At 37.1% G+C, this 27,699-nt stretch overlaps 1 protein-coding gene and 1 pseudogene across 12 annotated transcripts; both read right to left on the bottom strand.

The window, feature by feature from the left end:
• Positions 1 to 14,484, bottom strand: Fbxl21 (F-box and leucine-rich repeat protein 21). 12 transcript variants are annotated; one of them, XM_005376490.1, is made up of 9 exons: positions 14,327 to 14,484; positions 13,938 to 13,992; positions 13,675 to 13,798; positions 9,186 to 9,281; positions 8,232 to 8,400; positions 6,626 to 6,992; positions 6,031 to 6,153; positions 1,500 to 1,671; positions 1 to 976 (listed from the first exon to the last, which is right to left on the bottom strand). In XM_005376490.1, the coding sequence occupies exons 6-9, from the start codon at positions 6,989 to 6,991 to the stop codon at positions 333 to 335; spliced, it is 1,305 nt and encodes a 434-aa protein (XP_005376547.1). In that variant the 5' UTR covers position 6,992; positions 8,232 to 8,400; positions 9,186 to 9,281; positions 13,675 to 13,798; positions 13,938 to 13,992; positions 14,327 to 14,484; the 3' UTR covers positions 1 to 332. The 12 variants fall into 12 exon arrangements, with proteins under 12 accessions (XP_005376547.1, XP_005376545.1, XP_005376546.1 ...); XM_005376488.1 differs by lacking the exon at positions 13,675 to 13,798 and adding an exon at positions 11,440 to 11,553; XM_005376489.1 differs by lacking the exon at positions 13,675 to 13,798.
• Positions 14,327 to 27,699, bottom strand: part of LOC102003213 — a 14,026-nt pseudogene continuing 653 nt past the window's right edge.

Here is a 27,699-nt window from a genome sequence, read left to right as displayed (position 1 = left end):
TTAAGGGATCCAAGTTATACATTTATTTAGTAAGCCGAAATATACCTTTACAGAAGGCTGAGGAATCTGCTGAGAGACCATCTGGAGTTTTCAGTCTATCAACCATCTAATCTAACATACTGTCTGCGCCACACTAATAGATTTCTGGCTATTCAAATTTCTTACACTTTTTCAAAATATTCTGCAGCCATGCATTAAGACACTTTATAAACAATAAAACATTTATCCTAAAATATTTCAGCAAGGTATCATAAAATTTACATTTGCATAGGTAGAAAGCAGCTAATCTTAAGGAGGAAAAAAAAAAGTAGTTCAGAATCGTTGGCAGCTGGTTACCAGACAGGCATCACCTCGGGGAACCACACCCTTCCCAGGTATTTGGAGACCTCAGTGTGAATTTCTTCTAGGTTATAACTGTCATCCGGGACCAGAACTTCTTCCATGATAGAGAGCTGGGTTAGCCTTCTTCCACAGAGTCTTACAAACTCAATGAACGCACTGCAGCTAACTTCACATTCACTGAGGCCCAAGGCTGTTAAGTTCTTACAGTGTTCAGCAATACAAATAAGTTCACTGTCAAGAGGCTGAAGGCCATTAGCACACACCACTAACTCTATCAGTCGTGGGCAGTTATGACCTATCCGTCTCAGAACTGCTTTGCTTACTGAGCGACCAAAATAAAGGTGAGTAACAGGAGTTTCTTCTTTGAAGAATGTCTCAAATTCTTCCTCATATAAAAAGAAGTACATAACAACATTAACTCCTGGGGAGTGTTTAATCAGTGCATCCCAGCTGCGTTTTTTAATAGAATGAAATTCCATCTGTCCAGGATTTTCGCTTACAACATCAATTCGAAGATGTTCAAGATTAACATGAGTCTCACTTGAAAGTGCTAGGAGGAGTTCATCACTTAGAATGTAGTAATTCAAGGCCAGCTCTTTAAGGCCTTGACAGTGGTCAGCCACACAAAGGATTCCTGTGGGAAATTGAGAAAGTTTCTTAACAAAGAATCATACTAATATAATATTTTGTAAATTTAAATTTGATAGTAATTATTCACTATTTCCTACAACAGCCATCTAAGGATTTCTGAGATGGTTCCAAAGATACTAACTACGCAGATAATACAAAGTGTGTATATATATATATATCTGTATATATAAAATATTAAAATATTTGCAAAAGAAGCAATTTAAATAATATATAGCTTGAAAATTAATATCTATTTTGAATAAAATCACATCAGTGAATTATGTTTCATAACATGTAATTTTCAATAAGAAATTCTAAAGCTGTGCATGTTGGCACATGCCTATAATCTCAGCACTCAGGAGGCTAAGGCAGAAAGATCACAAGTTTGAAGCTAGCCTGTGTTACACAGCAAGTTCAAGGTCACCATGAACTACACTGCAAAACCCTTTTCAAAAAAATCCCAGAAAAATTCTACTGTTACTCTTACTATAATAAAAAAATTCAGTCTTTAAAAACATGTAACCTACCATCAGATGAAACATGAGGACAGCTACTCATTTTTAGGAGTCTTAGAGTGTCGCTATTATTGGCCACGAGGATCTTCAGTGAAGGGTCATCCACTGGTGTGTCTTCAATTTTGATTGATGATAATGACTTTGAGTTGATGAACACAACTGTAAGTGCTGACACAAAATGAGACTTGCATGGCAATAAGAAAAAGAGTACGAAAACATTATTTAAAATTCTACAGCTTCAACCAAAAAGAATTCATTAAAAATATATCAACACATGATGATATAGTAAAATTAATACATTACTGTCCTCATAGTACCATTAGCCAATGAAAGGTGTTTTTAGAACAAAGTGCACTTTTACACTTTTAAAATTGACAAATGGAACGGTCAGAGGGAAAAAGTTTCCAAAATTTCATAAAATAGATTTTCCAGTTATTTCCAACCTTAAGAATCTGGTTTTCAGTTTTAAAAGGATATCATTATATTTGCTTCCTAGAGTAAGGGTTGGCAAATGATGAACCACTAGACAAATCCAGCACACAGTCTGTTACTGTATGGGTCATGAGCTAAGAATTTTTGCACTGTTGAAGTGCTGTTACAGTTTAGATCTGCAGTGTCCTCATCTGTCCAGAGGTAGGGCTTTTGGGAGGGAGGACTGGATCACGGAACTACAGCTCAGTGTGCTGGGGGCCGGTGAGGCCTCCTTGCAAGTGGCAGGTCACTGGAGCCACGCCCTGCAAGGGTGCACTTCCCTCCCCAGCTCCTCTCCTCTCCTCTCTGGTACCAGGCCACCACGACGTGAGCAGAATCTCTCCACAGCAGGCCCTTCCACAATGCTGTTTCTGTGCTCCAACCTGCTAAATATGCATGTGAACTTCTGAATCTGTGAGCCCACGTGAAGCTCTCCTTGAATACCCACAGGCGTGAGATATTTGTCCCAGTGATAAGGAAGGAGGTTATGTGTTGAAAAAAATAAAGAATCATATGTGTGAGCCCTGTAAGACACACGGAACTCAGTGTCCACAAATAACGTCTGTCCGGTGGCCATGCCCCTTCATTTACGCATTGTCTGTTTTGGCCTTTAGTACTAGAGCTATCTCACGCAGAGCTATAAGGCTCTCAAAGCCTGAAATATATATTTTTTAGACCCTTTCAACTCCTTCCCTAGAAAAGACAAAAATGTGTATCTGTTTTATTTATTCCTGTATTTCCAGACCTAAAACAGTGTCTGGTTCATAGGAGATGTTCAAAAAATGTGCAGGAAGAGCGTGAGGGGAGGAGGGAGGGAGAGAAGAGATTTTACAATCTCGGGTGACATACTTTTCCTAGCAAATTACTTAAATGAAAACATATCCAAATCTTCATCCAAATGAAATACAGCCAAATCTTCACATGCCTTGAAAATGTAAAAACTGAAGCTTATATTTTTACTTCAAAATGCGAATTTTAGAAGTTTTCAGATCCAAGGACAGGAAGTTTGAAAACCACACCCATCAGGCATGTTCACTTTTCTTTCCTCAAAATCAAGCTGGACTCTATTCAAGGACCTCTTGTCCCTATTAGAATGACTAAACTGGTCATGTACACTAATTATTCATAGAAGTATACTGATTTACACTAATTATACACTGGTTTATACAAATTTTCACATGGTGATGGGCTATTAAATATCATGGTACAAAATTATTAAAGAACTATGTCTCTTTCCTGTTAATAAATAGGTTTACTTTTCTTTTAATTCAATCATTTTAGTCTTAAAGGACATTTAAGCTTTAAAGTACATATTTCATTATAATAACAATGTACTTGTTTAATAATTATTATGCTTAGCAAAAATGATATGATTGTATCTTATTTTTCCTCAGTGTATAAGTGAAAAAAAAAACTGAGTCTCGGAGAGAACCCCAACCTTGCCAGAGGCGACTGAGCTCATTTTAACTGAACTTAGGGCCTGCGATGAGGCTTGCTAATATCTGGTGCCCGTTCCAGTGAGGGCAGCAGCATCCTGGCAGCTGGCCCTGGAGGCTGACATGCAACAGTAGCTAGAACTTTTAGAATGTAACAAAAATTTCCAGCTCATTTGATTCTACAGTTCCTAAACAAGGAAATAACTATTTAAAAGTATAAGTTTCCATCTGATTGTTTACATTACTCTAATTCCCAAATGACCCCTTTTTTCTGCATGTCTCTTTAAAAGTAAACATGCTGGCAGAAAGGCTCACTGAAAGACAGCCAGCCTTGACCCAGTTGCTGAGTGCAAAGATGCTGTTACTCTTCTATCCCTACAATGGGGGGGGGTGTCAATTAGCTAGTTTTATAGACAACCAGAATTTAGTGCTTATCATACCTCAGGCATTGTTTTAATTTGGGTTTAATACGGTAAACAAAATGGACAGGATCTCTTCTTTTAATGAGTTCATGTTTTGGAGTAGAGAAAAAAGAATAAATAATGGTAAATGAATAAGTAAGGTAGCTTCAAGTACCAAGGAATGACAAAGGAGATAAAGTATTGCAACAGCAGAGAGTAGCTGGAGGAGGTCACATTTTCAAAGTTACTGCTGGCGTTTCTACTACATGACTTCAAGGACTGCTCACACTAGCACAGTGCTATTGCTAGTTTAGCAAAGGAGCTTTGGGAGGAAAGGCTGTCTGTAGAGGGAACACTCAAAGTGAGCCCAAGTGAAGAGAAGACAGTAGTTCCTGTGGCCAAGACCTCTGCCGCTTCCTAACAACTGTTCATCTTTTCTCTTTGGTTGTCTATTCCCAATATTTAGCTGGGTCTGCTGCTGAAAAATTATCCCCTCCTCTTCCTGAAATTTGCTGCGGTCCCAGACCGAGACACAAAGTATCCTGTGAATTTATGGGAAGTCTCCTTGAGAAGAAGGCCCTTCTTTACCTTGGTTTTTCTTCCATTCAGGCACCTAGAACAAGGACAGGATCCCAATGGAGCTCAGAGAGCATCTCAGACAATGAAAATTATGAAAACATCTTGGGGAGAGTGGAGGAGCTGGAAGGAGCCTAGATTCCTAGTAACTTCATACCTGCTGTGGACTGTCTCACCTGTGGATTTCTTTAACGTGAAAGAAGTAAACTTTAGTCACATTTTTAAAACTACTACTGGAGTTTCTACTTACTATATGAATTCAAGCATTGCTCCAACTAGGACAGTTCATTTAGTTAAATCTAACACTGTTACATCTCCAAAAGGCTATAGAATTACAGATAAAATATCCAGGATTGCCCTTTTATACTCCATATTCAAAATAAATTAGCACTTGAAAATGGTAAATTTAACATCTAATTTTATTTATTTATTTCTTTTGAAGATCTTACAAATGTTAGGCTGATTTGTGAGCACTGCTCTAGACAGTTACATTGTTTACAATGAGTAGTTACCTGACTGAGCATACTGGCCGCGGCAAGTAGAAGTCATCATGACAAGAGAAAACCACAGCCGGCCTGCTGCACCCAGCACAAAAACAGCAAACAAGCAGGAGGGAAAATGTAGGAGTGGAGGTGGAGTTTATTATGAAAGAAGCAACTCCTTAGGAAACTTACAAGGAACATTCTGTGCTGACATACAAAATTACAAGTGTTTTAACTCTAGCCCTGTCCCCAGTTCTAAGAGCACAGTGGAAGGAAACAACTGAAGCAAAAAGGCAATTCTGTAAAATTACACTAAAAGGTAGGAAAAGAATTCCTGCACACATGACATGCTCATGCTGACCTGCCAACTCACACTTCTAAACCCAAGTGTGGATGGGTATGTGTGGTGTGTCTTTAAACACAGCCACGAGGCTCAGGTGACAGCTAGGCCTGGACAACCGCCTGCTAACCATCCAGTGTCCTTCTCCTGCAGACAGGTGGGGCGGACACCCTCACTTGAAAATGAAGGACCAAGAGCTACACTGACCACCCCTACCTGAAACTAAACCCTATTTGGCACTCAGCGATCAGGATGATTTCCTTTTTTTAGAAAAAAACACACATTTGCACATATCCATATATAATTTTTTTGCTTTTACATTTAAATATAAAAATACTGCTCTGCTTTGTGTTATCAGTGAAGGACCAAGCAGTAAGAACTTTTTCTCCTTTGGAGGTGGGGATATCCATCAGTTCACTCAGCTTTGTGTTCATGGAGGGCATGAAGCCCCTAATAGGGGAGACGGCAGCAAGAGGCCAAGTAAGGGCACTGTTACCTGACCCCAACAACGCCTCCTTTTCTACTTCCTGCTTACACCTTAGAAAACAGAGCTTCCCATCAGGAGAGACCCTCACTTACCTAAGTCAGGTCTTTCCCCTTCCAGCTACCCTGAAGGAAAAAATCCCCCCTCCCCCGCTTCTTCACAAACAAATTTTGTATTAATGATTCCTACTGTGAAAACAATGACTAAAATTACAAAATAGAACTAAAGAATGAAAGCACATATGAAGTCCTTAAACAAAAACAAGTGCTAATCAACAGAGGAGGAATCCTTTTTCCCAGTTTGGCAATATTTAAGAATTTACTCTATCTCACAAAAAAGCATAGTATCCTTACCTTAGACACATTCATAAAACTTGGCTTGGCTGTTGAAATCAGTCCCAAAGTCTGGATGGAACAATTTACCAGCTGAGAAAGTATATCACAAGCAGTTTCTGCTGATTCAGTACTACTATCAACCTGTAAAGACAATTTTTAATCTGAACTTTCTGAAGTTTTATCTTCAGAGTTACTGGAAATAAAATTATGTAAATTATCGAACAGATAACCCAAATTATCTAACAGAATTCAATTGAAAATATTATCTATTCCTTCAATTGATATAAAGGATATTTTCTTTATACAGAGTGTCTCATAAAGTGAGAAACAGAGATGAGGACATATTAACTTTACAAAGATTTCGTATTTTCAAATCTTTTAGGATTATCTGATTTTTAATAATACCATCCAGATGAAGAATGCTAAAGGCTAAGTTATTCAATTCGAGTTCAAGTTCTTCATTTCAACCTACATAATAACTAGAGAAAAACAAGAAACACTCCGGGACAAAAATTCTGGAAAATTTACTGAGTGCCTCAAAGATCCACATATTTAAAAAATGCTGCTAATGAAATATAAACAGATGTTTGTATCTAGTGCTTCTTTTCCTTACCTTGAAGCTGACATACTGAAGATGTGCAGCATGCTTTTTAATGATCTGCTGAATGAGATCAGGATGAGTAGACTTAAAATATGAAGTAGCCGACTGGTTCAGTTCAAATTCAAACTTTCTCCAGAGGTCAGGAATATGAAACACTTCATTCCACCTTCTACACACAGAAGATGCTCGGGCCCGATCTATTAAAGGAAGATACTGAAAAATTCGTAATACCACATGGTGAGGCAAACTCCCCCAGTCCTGGAGAACAGTGTGCATGTGAGTCTGCTCCAGGGACGGGCAGAACCCAAGTCTGAGCTGTTTCACTGCTGGTGATGACTGGATAACTGTATTCACAACAGAGCAATCACTCCTCTTCATTCTGCAAATAGCACAAAATGTTGTTTGATCTTTTTTATGTTTCCATCAAAAATTAACACTACCTATACAGAGTAATATTAGAAAATGAAAAATTATTTAATTAACACAAATTTAGTGGTAATCTTCCACTTCCACACATTGATAGGTGCTGCTTTGTGCTAGCAATACTAAGATGAGTACGTGCAAACTTACTCTTTTTTTGCAGGGGGGTATCAGGAATCGAACTCAGGACCTTGTGCTTGCTAGGCAGGTGCTTGCACTGCTGAGCTATATCCCTGTCCCCAAACCTACTCTTAAATGGTAAACTGCAACACTAAATGATACGACTGAGGTTGGAACAAGCTTCACTATAAGAAAAAGAGAACGGTATGTGAATGAGTCTGTGTATGGGAAGAGTGGTTGGGAGCTTCTGAGAGGAAACGTCCAACGAAGCAATACATTGATGTCCCAGGTTTTTCCCCTGGTCAATTATAGTTTCTTACCAGATCCTACAAAAAAGGAAGCATCACACTGCAATTTTGCCAAGAACTCCTGGGAGGTTTGCATTACAGAATATTATAATTAAAAGGATAGGTCTGGGTAAGTCTCAAGCTAAGCTACTCATTAACCATGTGATCTTGTAGGAGGAAATGACCCTTTATGCCTCAGTTTTCTCATCTTAAAGTGGCAGAACAGTAGTACCCATCTGATAAAGTTGTCATGAGGACTGAAGTATTTTATATGGCAGCACGTAGTAAGCATTTAATGAATTTTGCAGTCTGTGTTGTTATACTAAATTGTCCAATGAATTTTTCTGAACTGTTTTCACTCCTTAAGTCAAAGCATCATTCTAAAACGAATGCAAGTGATCCAGTTTTCATATAACAGCAGGTACATGAAAACTCTAGGGAAGATAGGTTTATCAGGAACAGAACTCTGTGAAAGCACCACACCAGACCCTCTCTAGTCAATAATAAATAGCAAAAGAATGGGCATTTTCTCTCCCGGCCCAAAGAAAACAGGAATCCACAGGTATTAGCTTGGGACATAGCTAAGTTCCAACAAATTTGAAATCCAAATATACTCAAATATATTTGGTCATTTTCTACATATATGTTATGTAAGAATCCAAAGAATTTTAAGTATTATTTGAAAAGCAAAATAACAGTAAGCATGGTTCTGAATTTTAACTAATGCTCCTTTCATCCTTCAATGTTAGGAATGTATATACAGAATAGTGAGTGTCATAATTGAAACATACCTTCAAATCTAATGAAATACTTATTTAATATGTAAATATATCTGTCTTGTGATTCACTCTGTCTGATGCGAAACATTTCTTAACCACAATATAGAGTTGAATCCCAGAAGCAGGACTGACTTATGAAGTCACCGAATAGAATGGAAAGTCATCTTTAAAGTATGGAAAACTGAAATGAAAAATAAAAAGAGTTGCAAAGCTGTATCTCAAGTATCAAAAAAGAGCTACTGTATACATTTAGTTTGAATAAACCAGTTATGCATTCAGGAATATAACGGAGACTACATGAAACTGCTGATTACCCATAATTCAGAGTGCATGCTACTGATCTACTCTTTAATGCTAGTTCCATAAACAGTAAGGTAAAGGGATGGAAGCTGGATTCTAAACTCAGACACAGAGCATGTTCATTAACATTTTTCTTGTCATCTATATTTGGTTAACCTATAAAATGGACAGTTAAAATTTCACTAAATTATTAACAAAAATATTATCCCTGATATCCTGTACTAAAAAAGCAGTGAAGCCAAAAATAAAACAAAGCATTCACCTAAATACCAGGTTAGAAAACTGCCTCACAGTTCTCTGAACAAAGGATTATGCTACATATTAAATCTGATTGTACTAAAGTCATTAAATTGTCAATTTATTGATAATACAAACACCATAAATAAAGGGTATTATGTGAATACCAATAATGTAGTAAAAGTAATATTTTAATTTTCTTCTTGTGGACATTAATTTTCAGATCATAAAATTCATCTGAAGATTATAAACTTCATAGAAACAATTTTATGAGTCTGCATCAATAAAAGACATTTTAGAACATAAGACATAATTGATTTCTATCACCTTGAAAGCCCTGACATAAAATATATATGTAACCATTTAAAACACCAGTAATTTCTTTTTAAACCTAATAAACTGATCATTCCTTTTTTAAGCCTTGCTTACCGAAAGAAGGCTTCCAAGTTACAGTTCACTCTGACCCAATGAAATGAAGCAACTGCTGCCACAAGGTACTCACCAACATCCATCTGACTTCACTTGCTATCTCGGCAAAACACCACAAAACATATTCATCAGAATTATAAGGAAACATCCAGTAATTTTATATTTATGTTATTTATATATCATTATATACACTGAAGAGTTTTGTTAGGAAATTAATTCCAGAACTACTTTCTGTCCATCAAAAAAAGAAAAAAAACTAGCCTGATTAATGAAATACTCCAGTACTTGCCAGGAATGATATCTGAAGCTTTACTAAGGCTATGGATTAGACAGTCAAAGGGCTGTGAAAATCCACATTTTAATAGCATCTATAGAGAGACACTGCAAAATATTTAAATGTTTAATATTTAAATGACTACATTCATTCATTTATAGGTTGTGTAAATAGTTCTAGTTTTTAGCAGTGTATAACATCATCGCAGTTACAATAATCAAACAGGCAAATTTGAGAGAGAGAGAGGAATGCATTCTGCTTTTGTAAGGCACACTCAACTACACAGAGGAGGCAGCCAAGGCAATCTATCTATCCACTAAAGGTTTGTTTTAAATCTCTATTTTCTGCCCTTTCCAGTTCTCAATTTCTCTCTGAATTCTACTCCTAAAGCAGTGGTCTGAAGGACAGACACAGGAATGCACTGGGGCTCAATTTGTACAATCTGATTTCCCTGTTGCCATCATTTCTTCTGTTATCAGCCAAACCACTGTTTCCAAAAAAGGTAAGCGTGGCCCTTCCTCCTTGATATAGTGTCCAGAATAAGGGTGACAGGAGCCATGGAGCACACCTTCAGGGAACACCCAAACAAGAATACACAAGTAACTGTATGCTCCAAATCAGATGACAGTTTCATTTACTGCAGAATCTTTCCACTGATTTCTAAATAGAGCTTATTTCCATGACTGCGACCTATTCTTTTTACTTTAAAAAAATTTATTAATATGTAATACATGTACTGCTCATGGGGTACACTGTAATATTTCAATACATACACACAATGTGTACTGATCAAATCAAGGTAATGAGTATTTTGATTTCCTTATCATCTCTTTATGTTTGAAGCCTTTGCACTCTTTTCTTCTAGTTCTTCTTAAAATACTATTGTGAACTGTAGTCATCCCACTGTGCTATTGAACGCTAGACCGTCTTCCTTCTACCTCCCTGTGTTTTGGTATCCATTATCCAACCTCCCTCTATCCCCTTTCCCTCCTCTCCTCCGACCCTCCACCTTCTACATGGGACAGAACATGACAAACACAGGGTATCTGTCCCTCTGTGTCTGCCTTTGGGCCATTCCTTTTTCTTTTTTTAAAATTCTTTATGAAAAAATAAAATTCCATAATCAAATAATAACAACAGTTATTATACTATGCATCATTATCTTCAAAGTAGTTACTCTGAATACAAGACATAAACCAAAAAGGTTCTTACAAGACATAAACCAAAAAGGTTCTTACAAGACATAAACCAAAAAGGTTCCTACAAGACATAAACCAAAAAGGTTCTTACAAAAAAGAAACAGTAACACTAATCTTTCTTTGCAATAAACTAAGATAAACTAGTACTATGAATGAAACCAACTAGCATATATATTGAAATATTTTTTAAACAATGGAATTTGTAATTTAGGAAAGTATTTGAACTTCTCCCTATCTCCTATTTATTTTTCTTCTACTTTGTTATTTGTGTTTCTCATATAAGAGAAATCATGCAATTTTTGAGCTTATGTTTTTGATTTATTTCACTTAACATTATGCTCTCAAGTTGCATTCATTTACCTATGAATGCCTCAAGTTTATCATTGTTTATAGCAGCATAGTGCTCCACTGTATATATCACATTCCCACCAACAATGCAGTATAGTTCTTTTTTCCCCACATCCTTGCCGGCATTTGTTATTATTAGATTTTTTTTTTTTTTGAGGATAAGCATTCTTTCTGGGGTAAGACAGTATCTCGGTGTAGTTTTAACTTGCATTTTTTTTTGATGGTCTGAGGATGATGCGCATTTTTTCATGCATTTATCGGCCATTTGTACTTCTGAGAAGTATCTATTCATTTAAGTTGTCTATTTTTTTATTGGGTCTTTTATTTTGGGGAGGATCTAATTTTTCTGAGTTCTTTATATATTCTAGGCCATTCTTTATGCTAGAGATTAGTGACATAATTTGATAAACATATGTAAATGAAGAATTGCTACCTGAGACTGATGGTGTACTAATACCTATCTCAGATCAGGTCAGTAGTCCTCAGGGTCAGATGGATTACTTCCCTGGTTACTGAAGGAAGTTGACTGCTGCCTTAGAGTTACTATCTGGAATTATGAAGGTGGGCAGAAGTCAAAATCAGAATATAAGGCCTTGTCAAATTATTAGAGACAGCTAAGCTAGGTAGAAATATTACGGGCAGTCAGATAGGGCTGGGCCCTCAAGAGAGCCAGGACAAAGGTGAGACACATCTCAACTGTGGCCAGAGACACATCTGTTGGAGATCAGGCCTCAAGATAAAGAGGAAACAACCAGGCTTGCATTCTTCCTCGAAGGACTGACACCAGGCCCAATGAAGCCTAGACAGACATCAGCTATCCCAGTGGGTGACCAAGACCTCTGGACTTATCATTTCCTAGAAGTTCTTGGATCTTTCCATGTGCACTCAATACATGCCTTGCTTCCCCACTGGATCAATATTACCTAAGCAGCTACACTTACAATCTTATTGAGTGAGCATAGCTGTAACCCACATTGTACCCATGTGGGTTTTGCTCTACAGAATATCTATACACAGTCGGATCCTTGGGCAACCCAATTGGGCCCCCTCCTGCCTCTCAGGAGCTATATCTCTCTCTCAATAAATACCTCCTTACTCTTAACTCATTGTTCCTAGAATTCATTGTTTGATTTCTAGAAAACACAAGCTTGGTGTATCAGACATCTCACAGGTTGAGAGTTATAGTATTTCCCTTACATCATATTTGGAGGTTCTGATATTCCTGTAACAAAATTATAAACCACACTTCTGAAAAGAGAACAATAAGTGAGTTGGATACTTAGCACAATTCTAGAGCATGAACCACGCTTCCTGGCATATAGAAAATGGTGATAACTCACGTTCACTTAACAGCTATGCCCGAATTCTTTTTTGATTTGTTTACTAACATGGTATATCAGGTGACCATGTGAATCAGGTTCTCTACAAGTGTCTAAGAAATCTCCCACAGACAAGAGAGAATGATCACCAAGCAGATGGTAGCCTGTTAGAACATTCAAAACCAACCAGGAGCAGCAACTGAAGCAACTGTCTTATGAACCATCACCAAGTGCTTCTCACAAAAGGTACTTAACAACGCTAAAATTTTCAATTTTCCTAACAACAGAGATAATGTGTAAATACTACACATAACAGAATAAAGATTCAACACTAGCTCAATAGCCTAGATAAATTCGTTAGAAGCAGCAAGAAGAAAATGAACAAATGATTATCAAATGTCCATTATTTAATCTACTTACTAAAGTGGCATGCTGGAAAAGCAGACTGCTAAGGGGTCAAGAATCACAGGCACTGGTGCAATACCGGGAGAGGCATATCCTAGAAAGAAGGCTGGAGACTTCTTCTCCAATATAGTGCTTTAAAACACACAGCCTTTTAGCAAAAGAATCAGTTGTGTCAAGGAGCAATACCTTCTTCCACTAAATATAATCCAAGCCTAGGACAAAACACGATTTGTTTCAATGCTGTCAAAAAGGTTTCTGTTCTGTGCAGCTGACACGACCTCCAAGTTTCCTTCTAAGTCTAAAAGCTATAGTTTTTGAAAAATACCCAAATCAAATAAAACAGAGTCAAGGAGAGAAAAGATAAGGAATACAGATATCACTCGATTCTTTCCTAAGACAGCGCCTCCTACCTTTTTGGTATTTTCACATTTGTATAAGTAATTAGCAATTTTCTAGTTTCTCAACCCTCTCTCTGATATTAAGATACATTTACTTAAACTGAAAGCTTTTTATTTCAGAACAGGTTATGTTTATTTTTAATTAAGGCATATGAAGGCTGACGTTTGCCAAACATACTCGGATTGAAAACACCTTCTGAGATGCCAGGACAGGGGTGTGTGGACCCTGAAGCGCGCAATCTGTTAAAGCACCTGAATGCGGTGACAGGGAACCACGGAGGCGGCTCTTTGTGCTTCACTCCCAACCTCTGCTCCAGACTCTAAAAGGAAAAGAGGCTGAGGACACCCAGCCAGGCCCGGGACAGCGAAGCCTGCTTGCTGCACAGGGCCAGAATCCACTTCAGTACCGAGGACTCTAAGGACCTAACAACTAATAGAAATGACTGATGGAATCACTTGCAATATTTTTTCTAGGAGAAAATTGTCAGAATTTATTTTTCAATTTCAAATTTGGGGAAAAGTTTTTTTTTTTTAAGTCACACCTACCAAACACAAAGCCCGGCGTACTTGAAAGCGTGCTGATTCTTTCCATTCACAGAAAAGGTCAGTGTGTGCTTTCCAACATTTCAGGCAGCAGATAAAAACTTCTGCACTATGCAGTGTTACGCTCCTATAAAATATTTCAAGAAGTCGTGCAGCGCAACCTCGTGTAACACTCGGCACTTTTCAGCAATCAGACGCATTAGAAACAGCAACGCAGTAAAGACAGGCTGGAGAGAGGAAGGAAATGAAACCCTTTCTGGGCTTACCCTATGAAGATGCACAGGTGACCGAATCCGACCGGCCTGGGTCCAGGACCTGTCACTGCAGGAAAACAAACAAGGTAAGAAACTCACCACCTGGGCCTCACACAGCATACAGGACCCAAACTCTACGCAAAACAGACTCCTGGGTTTCCGGAAAGGGGGATCTGCTTGGAGCAGGCTGGCGGAGGGGTCGGTCCAGAGAGGGGGCGGGGTGGATCCAGGGGCGGGGCCGGACCTAGTGGGCGGGGCCAAGAGATGCCCAGCTTGACGAAAAGGCGAGGCCACGCCCTCCCGCCTCACAACCGTACCCCCCGACCCCCCGCAGCTGTTCCAGGCCGGCCTTCTCCGCTAACCCCAGATACGGAATTTTGCCCAGAAGGAAAACAACGAACTCATCTACGCGCGTTCTGGCGTCCGAGAACCAGACTGGCTGAAGCCCAGCAGTCTCTAGGGCGCCCGGAAGAAGCCCCCGGAGAGCGCGCAGCCCGCCCGTTCCTCTGGCCGGCGGACTGGGGGGCGCGCGACGGACCCTCACAACCCCCTTTGCGCATGCGTCCAGCTCTTACCACCGGAAGGCCCGGGTCCCCCCCGCGCGTTCCCTGGCAACTAAATGAAGTTTTTGCTCGCCGTGGGTTCTGGGGCGCCTGTTAGCGAGGGAGTGGGATGTTTCGTGTTTGCAAGTCTTCTGCTAAACCTCTGTGGCCGCTTGTCTGGACAATGAATGGCCGTCTTCTCCAAATAGAAGTGCCTAATGGTACCAGTTTCCAAAAGCTAACCTCTCCTGAAAGTGCACTCCTTTATCAATATACAGTACGTGCAAAGAAGCTTTCTAAGTAACAAAAGTGATAGGAGAGCGGTGTTAAACACGGCATATCAGTCCCTGGATGGTTACTTGCTGCAATAGTAAGAGTTGCGGATTTTAACTTTGTCTTACTAGTTTTTTTCCACCAAATATAAAAGCAAACTGTATGTGACATTCTAGAACTTCTTCCTTTGCTTATTACATCAGGATATAGGTCCATATCTACATATACAGATCCCCCTCATAAAGTTGTATGAAGTTTTATTGATGTATAATTGGCAAAATAAAATGCACATACCTAAATTGCTTCTTTTCACATGTTTGGACACCCTTGAAACTATGACTGCAACCAAGGTAATGAACAGATAGCGGACATATCTCCTCCAGTTCTACTCTTGATGTAGGGGAAAGAAACTCCCAACCTGCTAGATATCTGATACGAGTTCGTGTTCTCTAAAATCAAAGAAGGAATTTTAGGAACAATGGAGGCTAACAGCAGAATATATTTATTGAGGGAAGAAAGCTTTTTTGTCCAAGAGAGAAACAGAAGGGGACCCGAGTGGATTTCCAAGAAACCAGCCTTTTCAAGGGATTTTTATGGAGCAAATCCATAACATGGGGCGGGTCCAAGGTGGAAAACATGGGGACTCGAAAGGTGGGCATGAGGTGAGACAAAACTATAGTCAACCAATAAGATTACAAGCATAAATACTCAGGTAAAATTGATTAAATGGGGATCAAATGGGGAATCGAGTCATGTAGCAAGCAGGCATGAATAGAGAACAGGGGCTTTTCTTGTAGGGGTTTGAGTTAGTGACTCTTCTTGGCTTTCTCAAGGTGATAGAGACCTATTTAGAGCCTTAAGGAGGTATGTGTGGGTGCATTTGTTTTATCTTTTGTCTTAAGGGTTGGCCCACAGCTGGAGGTGTCTGTCTCTCCCACAGTTGCAAGATATCTCCTCTTCTGCACTGGCTCCTTTGAGGGCCTGGCCCTATCTGACTGCCTATAATATTTCTATCTAACCCGGTTGCCTAAAACACTATGTAACTGCTCCTTCAGTCTCCTGCCCCATCTGCTTTCTTTAAAAAAATTTTTTAATCGTTTCTTGTTTGCAATACATATACTGCTAAAAATAATTATATTCCTCATAGGGAGTTGGTCCATACACATAATACATCTTAATTCTGTTTTTCATCTGCTTAACCCTCTCTCCTTCCCCCCTCCATCTTTTTCAATTTTATTAATGTATTATTTATTTATTGGAACCAGGAATTGAACTCAGGACCTCACTTTTGCCAAGTAGGCGCTGTGCCGCTGAGCTATACCCCTGGCCCCTGTATTTTTTATTAGTACTGCACGATTACATTTATCATGGGGAGTTGGTACGTGTACATAACATCTTAATCCTTTTTTGTCTTATCTTCCCGTCCCTCCCTGCTCCCTCCAACTCTTAATCCCCTTTCCATTTGAAAAAGTTCTATTTCCATTTGTTTCTTTCCCTTTTTCTTAATTATTTTTCCCTTCCTTCCCCCATCTCTCATTCCCCTTGGTCCCCTTCCCTTTTGCAAAAGCTCTCCCTATTTCCTATTATTTACATTATTTTGCTCTTTATTTATATTTTGAGTTTCTCAAATAAGAGAAACCATGTGTTATTTAAGCATCCGTGGCTGATTTCCATCTTCTTTCTGACATATATTAGTTTCCATTTTCTTTTTTTATGTTTCTTTTAATTTTATGGAGAGAAGATAAAACAAAATTTCATAACAAAATAATAGGAGAATAATAACAGTTAATACATTACACGTTGTTATCTCTAACATAGCTGCTCAGGGTACAAGATATGGGCATAAAAATTTCTCCAGTTGATATTTAGAGAACACACCTTCCTTTTTAATGAACTAAGAGACAGCAATAGTATAACTGACTTGCATTTTTCCATTTTCCCTCCTGTCCTTTCCCCTTTCACCCATCCTAATTCCTTTTTCCTTTTGAACAAGTTCTTCTCATTGCACAATATCTATTGTACATTTTAGACCTTATTTACTCCTTCAGTTTCTCACACCAGGGAGACAATATGATGCATTTTCTATTATATAAGTTGAAGTCATAGAGTGTGTACTCTTTGGCTTTTTGCACTAAGCATGATTAATTTGAGATTCATCATTGTTGCATGTATCAGTAGTATTCCACTATGTGTAGATATAAAACGTATTGGCTGTCCATTCTCCTGATCAGAACATTTGGGTTGTTTCTGGGTTTAGGCTATTATAAATAAAGCTGCTAGGAATTTTTCTGTCTATGCCTTTTCCTGAACATGTGCTTTCCTTTGTGTTGGGTAACTACTGTTCTTAGGAGTGGAATAGCTAGCTGTATATTGCAATAGGTATATATTTATAACTTGTTCTTCCTTTTCAAAATCATTTTGTCTATTCTAGATCCTTACATTTCTTTATGATAATTTTAGAACAAACATCATTATGTATAAAAATATTGCTGGGATTTCTCTGACAGTTGCCTTCAATCTAGAAGTCATTTGTTGGGAATTGATATCTTGAAAATGTTTACTCTTCAAATCAGTGAACATGGTTGATACTTCCCTCTATTGAGATGTACTTTAATTTCTCTCAGCAGGTTTCCAGTGACAAGCCTACACACTTTTTACAGAAATATCTCTAGGTATTCACAATTTTTAAGGGCTTGTGTAATTTGGTTTTTTATTTTATTGTTTTTAAAATTTCAGTTTCTAATTATTTACTGTCAGTATGTGGACATAAGAAATTTTTCTACATATTGGTCTTGCATCTCGCAACCTTGCTAAACTAATTTCTTCATTCTGGGAGTTTCTGTTGAATCTAGTATATCCCGTTAGATTTTTCACATAGGTAGTCCTGATGTCTGCAAGTAAAGACTGTTTTACTTCCTTTCCAATATAAATGCCTTTTATTTATTTTCCTACCTCACACTGTATCTCCAGTACAGTGGTAAGTAATAATGTTAAATGAAGAGGTATATCAATCGTGTTCATTGATTTGAAGTCTCAATTAAGATGTCAGCTCTCCTCAAAGCGATTTCCAGATGAAAGCAAGAACTGACAACTTTGTCCTGTTCCTGGTAGAAGGGGGGACATGCATTCAGTCTTTACTCATGAAATATGACATTCACAGGGGTTTCCTCAGGGATGCCCTTCATCAGGTTGAGGAAGTTCTTGTTTGTGCCTACTTTGCTAAGAGTTTTTAAATGAGCAGTGAGTGTTGGGTTCTATTGTTGTTTTGGGTCCACTGAGATGATCTTATGATTTTTTTTAGTTTGTTAAAATGATGGATTACATGGATTAATTTTCAGGTGTTACACCAATCTTGCATTTCTGGTATAAACCTCTCTTGACATCATTTGTTATCCTTTTTACCTATTATTGGAGTCAACTTGCTAAAATTTTATTTAGAATTTCTGCCATGTTCATGGAGGCATATTGCTTTGTACTTTTCTAGTAATATTTTCATAAGATTTTGATACCATAAAATGCTAGCCTCGTATCATACATTGAGACATATTTCTTCCTCCTGAATATTCTGGAAGAATATAGTGTAGAAACATTACTCATTCTTTAAGTGGTTGAATTCAACAACAAAGCCAACTGTATCTGGAGTTTATTTTATAGGAAGACTTTTAATGAAAATGTTATTACTTCAGTAGGCCTAGGGCTTTTCAAGTTCTCTATTTTTTTGTTGGATGTGCTTTGGAAGTGTGTCTCTTTAAATAAATCATGCATAATATTTTTATATCACCATTTAATTATAAATGCATCATTTAATTATATCATGCATAATATTCTTATATCATCATTTTAATGTCAGTAGTATTTGTAATGATGTCATCATACTCTTCCTGATACTGAAACTTTCTACCTGCATTCTTTTTTTAGCTAGTTAGTCAGTCTAAAGAATTATCAATTTTATTTATCTCTAAGAATCAGTTTTTTGTTTCATTGGTTTTCTCTATTTGTGGGGGAGTTGTTGGGTTGTTTTATATTTCAAATATTCTATTCTGATCTGTATTTCCTTTCTTTTGGGTTTAAAGAGTTATTCTCTTTCTTATTTCTCAAAGTGGAAGCTAAGTCCATTAGCTGAGACTTTTCTTTAGTTCTCACATATGGCTATAAATATTCCGTGTAAGTAGCACTTTGGTGGCCTCTTACTGCTTTCTTTTCTTTTTAGGATTGTTACACATACTTTCAGTTTATTCTGGAGATTTTATTCCTAAGCTCAGAGTCAACCAAATTCAACCTATGTACCCCCTTCTGTGTAACAGTCTAGAAATTTCCCAAGACAGTAAAATGGAGCAATCGTAGGACTTACCTAGTTTGTTTCATGACTCTTGAAGGTCATTGGCTTTTGTTGCCTAGTGTCTTCTTCTTTTTCTTCTTCTTCTTCTTCTTTTTTTTTTTGGTACTGGGAATTGAACTCAGAACCTTGCACTTGCCAGGCAGGCACTTATACCACTGAGCTATATTCCCAGCCCTGTTGCCTAGTATCTTGCATCTTGAAAATTATTGTTTACATATTTTGCCCATTTTTTTGAGTCTTTTTTTCTACCTCTCTGTCTTGTTTAAAGTATAAGTATCTTTGTGACACTTTGTAATGACTGAATGAGAAATCCACTTGCATGGAAACCTCACAGCTCCTTTAACTATTCCCTATTATGAATGTTTAGTTTTTATTCTTATGAACTATGCCATGAAGACCGTATATCTTGATGCACTCTGTGAATACCACTTAAGAATGTTTTTAGGAATGAAATTACTGGTTTATATACAGTGGTACCTTGGTCCACTACCTTAATTCTTTCCGTGATTCTGTTCATAAACAGAATTGGATGAAAACTAAATCAAATTTCCCCATAAGGTCAACATTGAACTTAACCATTGAATTTGATTCAGTTCTCATACAGTTTGGTTTGCAGCCAGGATCATGGAAAGAATTAGATTTCAATGAAACAGGTATATCTAAAATAATACTGGTCAAATGATTATTATGTATTTCATTTTCTTTTTTTTTTTTTTTTTTTTTTGGTTTTTCTCCGGTACCGGGAACCGAACTCATGACCTTGCGCTTGCCAGGCAGGCGCTTTGCCGGTGAGCTAAATCCCCAGCCCTGTATTTCATTTTCAACTGAGTACAGAATCATGGAAGTAACAGTAAGGGATATCTTTATATAGTCCTTTTGCAGGAAGTGTTGTAAAGCTCTAAGCAAATAATGATTCTGGTTGTTTGACTCAGAATAGACTGAGTTTTACTGCAGTAACAAATGCAAATCACAGTGATTTAACACAACAAAAGTTTCTCTGTCACAGTACATTTATGTAATAATTTTCCTGTGAGCCCTGGTCCCTATTATTTTCATTCTGGGACCAAGGGTGAGGGAGCTAATATTATAGACAGCTAAGCTAGGTAGAAATATTACAGGCAGTCAGATAGGGCTGGGCCCTCAAGAGAGCCAGGACAAAGGTGAGACACATCTCAACTGTGGCCAGAGACACATCTGTTGGAGATCAGGCCTCAAGATAAAGAGGAAACAACCAGGCTTGCATTCTTCCTCGAAGGACTGACACCAGGCCCAATGAAGCCTAGACAGACATCAGCCATCCCAGTGGGTGACCAAGACCTCTGGACTCATCATTTCCTAGAAGTTCTTGGATCTTTCCATGCCCACTCAATACATGCCTTGCTTCCCCACTGGATCAATATTACCTAAGCAGCTACACTTACAATCTTATTGACTGAGCATAGCTGTAACCCACATTGCACCCATGTGGGTTTTGCTCTATAGAATATTCATATACAGTCAGGTCACTGGGCAACCCATTTGGGCCCCCTTCTGCCTTTTAAGGGCTATATCTCTCTCTCAATAAATATCTTCCTACTCTTAACCTCCATTGTTCCTAGAACTCATTCTTCAATTTTTAGAGACCATAAACTCAGTGTATCAGACATCTAACAAGGTGGGAGTTATAATATTTTCCTTATATCATATTTGGAGATTCTGATATTACCCCTGTAATCCCATAATCTTGAGAATTGTGTTGGGGAAAGAGGCAGTGGAAAGAATACACTGTATCTGAAAATTCTAGCTATGTGTCAAATCCATTCCCATTTTATCAGCAAAGCTAGTCAAAGTGGCCCCCTACCATATGCCTTGAAGAAGAAACCTGGACTGTCCGGGAACAACTGTTGTGACTGTCACACTAATAAAACTATGCAAATTTTCACTGAACTGCTTTTAAACATAAAAAGCCTTAGTTCTGCAGAACTATAAATTTCTGGATTGACAGTGCTCACTTCTGAGACCAACTATAGAGTTTAGGTCTACTTAGGACCACCCTCAAATTTGGTAATTCACTAGAGCCCACAGAACTCACTGAAAACAGTTGTACACAGGCTTATGGTTTATTTTAGTGAAAGGAAACAGATTAAAATTATTCAAGGGAAGGAAATATGTGAACAGAACGCAGATGCGATCCATGCAAGTACAGGCCTTCTATGTGTCCTCTTTCACTGAAATCACGGGCGGCACTGTTTCTCTAGGCAGTGATTACGATGGTATCCGTGGAGTATTGGCCTGATGGAAGCTCATGCAAGTTTTCCTCGCTATGCAGTCCGGTAGGCTGACTGTGCAGTCTGGTAGACAGGCGCTTGACCTTTAGGCTCTGGTCACTTCTACCCTCAAGACTGAACTGAGAATACTGCATGACCCAAAGCCCCACAACACATCATATTGTTTAGACTGCCCAGTGTGGCCCAAGGACCCCAGGCAAACAAATACTCTTAACAGACAGGACATTTCAAGGCTAAGAAATCAACTTCCAGGAGCTGAGGACAAAGGCCAGACCTTTCTTTGGCTAAACATAATTCTTTTCCACAAAGAGGTCAAATCATATTTGCTTTAGTCAATGAAATTAACTAATTTGCTTTAGTCAAAGCAATGCTTTAGCTGTGAAATGGTCAAACCATTTCACAGCTGTACAATAAATTGCTTATGTATCTTATCGAAAAGAAAAATATATTTGAAATGCATCAGTAATATTTTCTGCCAAATAAATCATTATTTTTATTAGGATGGTGGGCTTGATATAAACAGTCTAATTTCTAGAGAAAAGTTCAGGCACAGTTTCTGTTTGTTCTCCTTTGCACATTGTACTTGCTCCTGAGCATAGTACTTGCTTGAAAAGATACTTTAAGATTTCCCCCAGTTATAATTGTCCTATTTGAACCTGCAGTCAATTTAATTATACTCTGAAGATCTATTCTCTTTTTCTTTTAAAATTTGGCTTTTACTTGCTAAAAGGAAGGAACAACTAGGATGAAAGAAAGAAGAAAAAGGAAGTACTAAGGCATTATATATATATATAGCTGGCATAACTGTACTGCTGATGTCTGGTGGTTTATTGAGGGGAACAGTTAATGCTTAAATTTTTTTTATATATTTTGACCCATTTTGCATGCTTATGTCTGGTAATCTGAGCAATTTATGTGACAACAACAATTTGCAGTACAACAACCATTGGTGAATTCCTAACATCCTGCCTAGTAAAACTATGTATTGTCTCTAATGTTCTTTTAAATATTAGTTCTTATTCCCTTTAATGGTTTCATCAATCTTCCATTCTTACATCTGGTAATCCAAGCAACTTCCTTGAGGATAACAATATGTAATATGGCAACCACTGTTAATCCCTATCATTTCATTTGAAACTGTGTGTCATTTTTAATGTCCTTGCTTTGTTTTGTTTGTATTTTGTTATTGTTCTTTTTTGCTATTCTCTTTAAAATAAAAAATGAAAAAAATAAAATTTGGCTTTTACTATTTACAGAGATGTATGATCTATTTTCTAAATAGACTAATTAAGTAACAGATAATTTAATAATAGATAATATTTGGCCTAGGCAGAAGTCTCTCAAGATTTTTGAGATGCATCTTTCACTTCATATTCCTTTAGGTTAAATTTTTGCTGAAGGAGATTATAAAGAAACCATTCAACTTTACTGAAATATTGAGGTTATTCATTAAAAAAAAAAAACCATAAATCCCTGATAGTGTGTCTCTAAATGCAGAAGAACTAGCTGCTGTTTGCGTTGTATTCACAGCATGAAGCCCCCCGTAAGTGGGGAATTATGAATAAGTCGTTCTAAGTGGGTCAGGCTTAGTCATCACTGACAACACTAATTCAAAGCTATTGTCCTGAATAAAGGCAAGAGTACTGCATGGAGCACACGATTTCATTAATCAGGTTCTTCTCTGGCGTAAGCAGCCGTGTCTTGCACAGCCTCGTGGATCTGAACTTACTACTTTTTAAAATAAGGGGAAAAAACCATTTTAATATGTTCTTTTTTCACTATCACATTCCTAGTCAAGCTTTCTTTAGTCAAGCTTTATACAGCAAAACCTTTAAAATAAAATGTAACATTGAATCATGTTTTCAATTTTTGTAGATTACACGATTTAAAAAGTTACAAATTAAAGAAAATAAATGTGCAAATGCATTTTGTTTGAAAAGAAACAAATGATTCATTGCCATGTTTAACTAAATATTTAGCAGGAATACTTTGTTAATAAATTTGTCTGTGGTCACTTTATTTATGAAAGGCAAGACTTTGTCTTTACTTCCATCGTCAGCACCAATCTAGGATCATTGAGAAAAACAGGGTCAGTCATTTAAAACCACTTAACAAAAGTAGGTTAGTTAGTAGGTCATGTTTTATAGTTGTCTTGGTGACCAACATTTTAAAGGACATTTAAAAAAATAATTGTTAGCAAGAGCGAAAATGTCTTAAATTTTTGAACAAAAGGAAAATTTTAACACTGAGATTTTTTATAAAACATAGTGAACACTTTTCTAGTTTCTAAATTTAGTTTCTTTGTTTATGCCAAGTTCTATATTCATTTATGCTGTTTGAAAATGGACATATGTTAAAACTGAAAATTAAGTACACAGTAGTTTAATTTGATTTACTGATTTTAGAAAGAAAAGATTCCAAGATTTTTAAAAAGATCATTATTCTTTAATAGAAAGACTATATTGAATTTCCAGTCACTTACATTGAAATCATAATGTAGAAGAACCATCAGAGGAAACAGAAAAATATTATAATATTGAATGGAAATGATATTTAAAATACTATAGCATAGTAGTGGTATGCCAGCAAACACACTAATTAATTACCAACAGAAATAGAGCAACTCCTTGTAATCAAGTTATTAAGAGGACTTTGGAAAACCAGACCCACAGATATCAACAGGGTTTACCAAGCAGACTATGTAGCCAACCCAGGACAGAGAACAGAACGAAGGAACAAACTGTGAGACACACATTTATCTGTACAACACATCTATGTGCTCACAACACTAATAGCCAATACTGTTTACATCATCTCTGATCCTACATATAATAACCAAGTGTTATTGGTTAATCAAGTGTCCTAGATTCCTAGAATCTTGTGATTGTGTGTGTGTGGTGTTGGGGATGGAGCCCAGGACCTTATGCATGCTAAGCAAGTGCTTTACCACTGAACATCACTTACAGTGAGAATTACATCTTCATATGTCTCATGAGCATCTTACAAAAATGGTGTGAAGTATGCAGAACATGTACAGATTAAAATTTAAGTAAAGCCACTTGCTTGGACTGCATGCATACCTGGCAGTTGAAGTGGTGTGGCTCTAAGACAGGTTCGTAGGAAAAGGCCAGTCTTCTGAGAATGCACAAAGATGGGTATAGGGTACATCCTTTTCTACCAGAAGAAAGGACCAGACTTCTGGCATGAGAGTTGCAAATATTTTCTTCTCACAATGATTATTATCATTGTATATATTCAGTTTGGATTGAATCATTGTAAAAGAGTATATTGTAGATCCCCAAATCCTTATTGAGCATTTTTGCCCTATTTAATAAATGAAGCTTTCTGTTTAGAGAGTGTTTTATTACTCATTTTCCTTTAACAGTGTCTATCACACATTCTTTAGAGAGCTTTTCAAAACTTGGAAAGGAAATCACAACACCATCCACTACTGAATGAAGTGTGTTTCATTAAGAGAAAATTGCTACTGAGTCATGTCTTGAAGTATATTGTTAATTTTAGTAGCATATTTATACAGGACTTCAGATGAGAGCCTACCCAAACTCTTATTATACTGACATATTTCTCTTTCAAACAGAGTTTTCATTTTTAACCCAGAGAAATTCACAAATATTAAGCCTCTCTCCATATATATAGTTGTTGTCTTTAACAAGTAATCATTGTGGTATGCAAATACTTCACTGACACTTGATTATAATACTTCAGTTATATTTCTTTGAATTTCCTAACTATAAACTTAATTACAGCACTGAGTATGCAACATTCATAGTATCCTTACCGTTTTTTGTAATTGTTCTCAGGTTGAGTTGAGCGTTATCTAATGATAAAAGATCCATTTCACAAATTCCTCTAAATTCTAGATTCATATAAAATATATTTTCAAGTAACAAAATTAATTTAGACAGCCTTTTGGTACTATTCCATAGACATATGTTGAAAATTATGATTATAACATCACCTATATATGCATAAAAACTTCCAAAAACTTGTTTTAGTACACACTTATGATACAAAATGATTATATTCATTGTGGGAAGTTAGCATATATACATGACAAATCTTAATTCTTTTTAAAGTTCTCTTCCCCTCCCCTCTCCCTTTTCCTTCATCTCTTGGTCCCCTTCCCATTTGCAAAGGATCTACCTCTCTGTTGCTATTATCTGTATTTTATATTGCTCTTTAATTTATTTATGCACTGGATTTCTCATATAGGAGAAATCATGCTATATTTAAACTTGCGTGTCGGATTTATTTCACTTAATATTATGGTTTCAAGGTACATCCATTTTCCTACCAGTGACTCAAATTTACCCTTCTTTATAGGAGAGTACTAATTAATTGTATATAAATACCACAGTTTCTTTATTAATTCATCTATGGATGGACATATAGGCTGCTTACAAAATTTAGCTCTTATAAATTGTCCTGATACAAACATGGATATGCATGTACCACTCTAATAGTATGTCTAACTCTTTTGGGAAAATATCTCAAAGGGGAACAGCTGGGTTGAATAAAATTTCTATTTTTAGTTTACTGAGGAGTCTCCAGATTGATTTCCATAGTGATTGCATTAGTTTATTTCTTCTGAGAAGTATCTATTCCCTTGAATTTCCCATTTTTGATGAAACTGTTATTATGGGCATTCTAATTTTTTGAGTTAGAAGACTAGAAGACTAGATATTAGTCTTCTGTCCAAGATGTAGTTGGCAAAAATCTTTCCTCTTCTGTAGGCTGTCTCTTCACTCTGTTGATTGCTTCCTTTGCTTTGAAGAAACTTTATAATTTTATATACCCCATTTATTGATTCTTGATGTCACTTTTTATGGAATTAGGGTTTTGTTCAGAAAGTCCTTTCCTATGCCTATGCCTTCAAGAGTTTTACCTATTTTATTGTCTAGCAAGTTAAGTGTTTGTGTTTTAACATTTAGATCTTTAGGGGCTGGGGATTTAGCTCAGCGGCAAAAGCGCCTGCCTGGCAAGCGCAAGGTCGTGAGTTCGGTTCCCGGTACCGGAGAAAAACCAAAAAAAAAAAAAAATTTAGATCTTTGATGCATTTTGATTTAAGTTTAGGGCATAGTGAGATAGATGGGTCTAGGTTCAATTTATAGCATGTGGAAAGCCAGTTTTCCCAGCACCATTTATTAAAGAGGCTCTCTTTCCTCCAGTGAAGGTGTTTGGCCCCTTTGTCATAGATAAGGTATGGTTGCCAGTACCTTGTTGAAGACTTTTGCATCTAAATTCATTACAGATTGGCCTGTAGTTTTCTTTTTGCTTGGATCCTTTTTCAGTTTTGGAATCAGAGTAGTGATAGCTTTCAGGGATAACTTTGGGGTTAGTCCTTACCTTTCAATTTTGTTAGAATTTGATGAGTATTAGTGTTATAACCTCCCAGGAGGTCTTCTAGAATACAGTAGTGAATTCATCATATCCTGTCTGGGCTTAGTTGGCAGGATTTTTTTTTTATTACTGCTTCAATTTCATAGCCTGTTACTAGACTGTTCAACATTTTTATGTATTCTTGGTTGAGTTTTGGTAATTCAATACATCTAAGAATCTATTCATTTCTTCTGCCTTCTCTGATTGACTGGAGTAGTTTTTCAAAGTAAGTATTAATAGCCAAGAGTGGTGGTGCACACCTGTAATCCCAGCACTTGGGAGGCTGAGGCAGGAGGATCATTGCAAGTTCAAAATGAGCCTGGGCCACAAAGCGAGCTCAAGGCCAGTCTGAACTGTCTCAAAAAGACCAAAAAAAAAAAAAAAAACCAAAGTAGTTTTTCAAAAGAATATAAAACTATTTACTGACCACTGCTCACCGTTATTTACAATAAACAATATACATTAGGATAACATTCTAACTACTACAAAGTTGATTTCCTGGCCTTTGCTGAAAACAGTAACCCGAATAGTAAAAAGATTGAGCCTACATGTAAGGAGCAAGTTGGGGGTCAAGAAAAACATGCAGGTCAATAATTCAGATTACAAGTTCGTTCACTCATTTATTCTAGCAGGTCCTAAAGTGTGAACACTTTAGTCACTCAGTGGGTTTCCATGAGCCAAGTCTTAAGACATCCAAGAATACTGACTTTTGTTCAACTTGTTGTATAGTAATGGATCATGAAGAATCTTTAATGTTCCCTTAACAAGTTTTCCTTAGCTAATTCAAACAAACTAGGTTTTGACTTGCTACCTTATTGGAGTGGGGAATTTGTTGGTAGAGCTAAGAATTCTTTCAGGAAATTTGCAAGTAAGTTGCTGCATTTTTGTGACTAAAGACACAGATGTGGATTCTGATAGGGCCGCTTTGAAAATATCCAAATTAACCATATATA

The sequence above is a fragment of the Chinchilla lanigera genome, unplaced genomic scaffold (genome assembly GCF_000276665.1).
Source record: "Chinchilla lanigera isolate Chin_1 unplaced genomic scaffold, ChiLan1.0 scaffold00007, whole genome shotgun sequence".
Lineage (NCBI taxonomy): Eukaryota > Metazoa > Chordata > Mammalia > Rodentia > Chinchillidae > Chinchilla > Chinchilla lanigera.
The sequence above is the reverse complement of the archived record's forward strand: the minus strand, read 5'-3'. Positions and strand labels throughout refer to the sequence as shown.

What these genes read in the sequence shown, in the direction of transcription:
- Fbxl21 (XM_005376490.1), bottom strand. Translation starts at nt 6,991, where the DNA reads ATGAAGAGGAGTGATTGCTCTGTTGTGAATACAGTTATCCAGTCATCA. An exon ending in GTTTTATGAATGTGTCTAAG is followed by an intron (nt 1,672 to 6,030) that starts GTAAGGATACTA and finishes TTGCCATGCAAG; the next exon opens with TCTCATTTTGTGTCAGCACT. An exon ending in TCCTCATGTTTCATCTGATG is followed by an intron (nt 977 to 1,499) that starts GTAGGTTACATG and finishes AATTTCCCACAG; the next exon opens with GAATCCTTTGTGTGGCTGAC.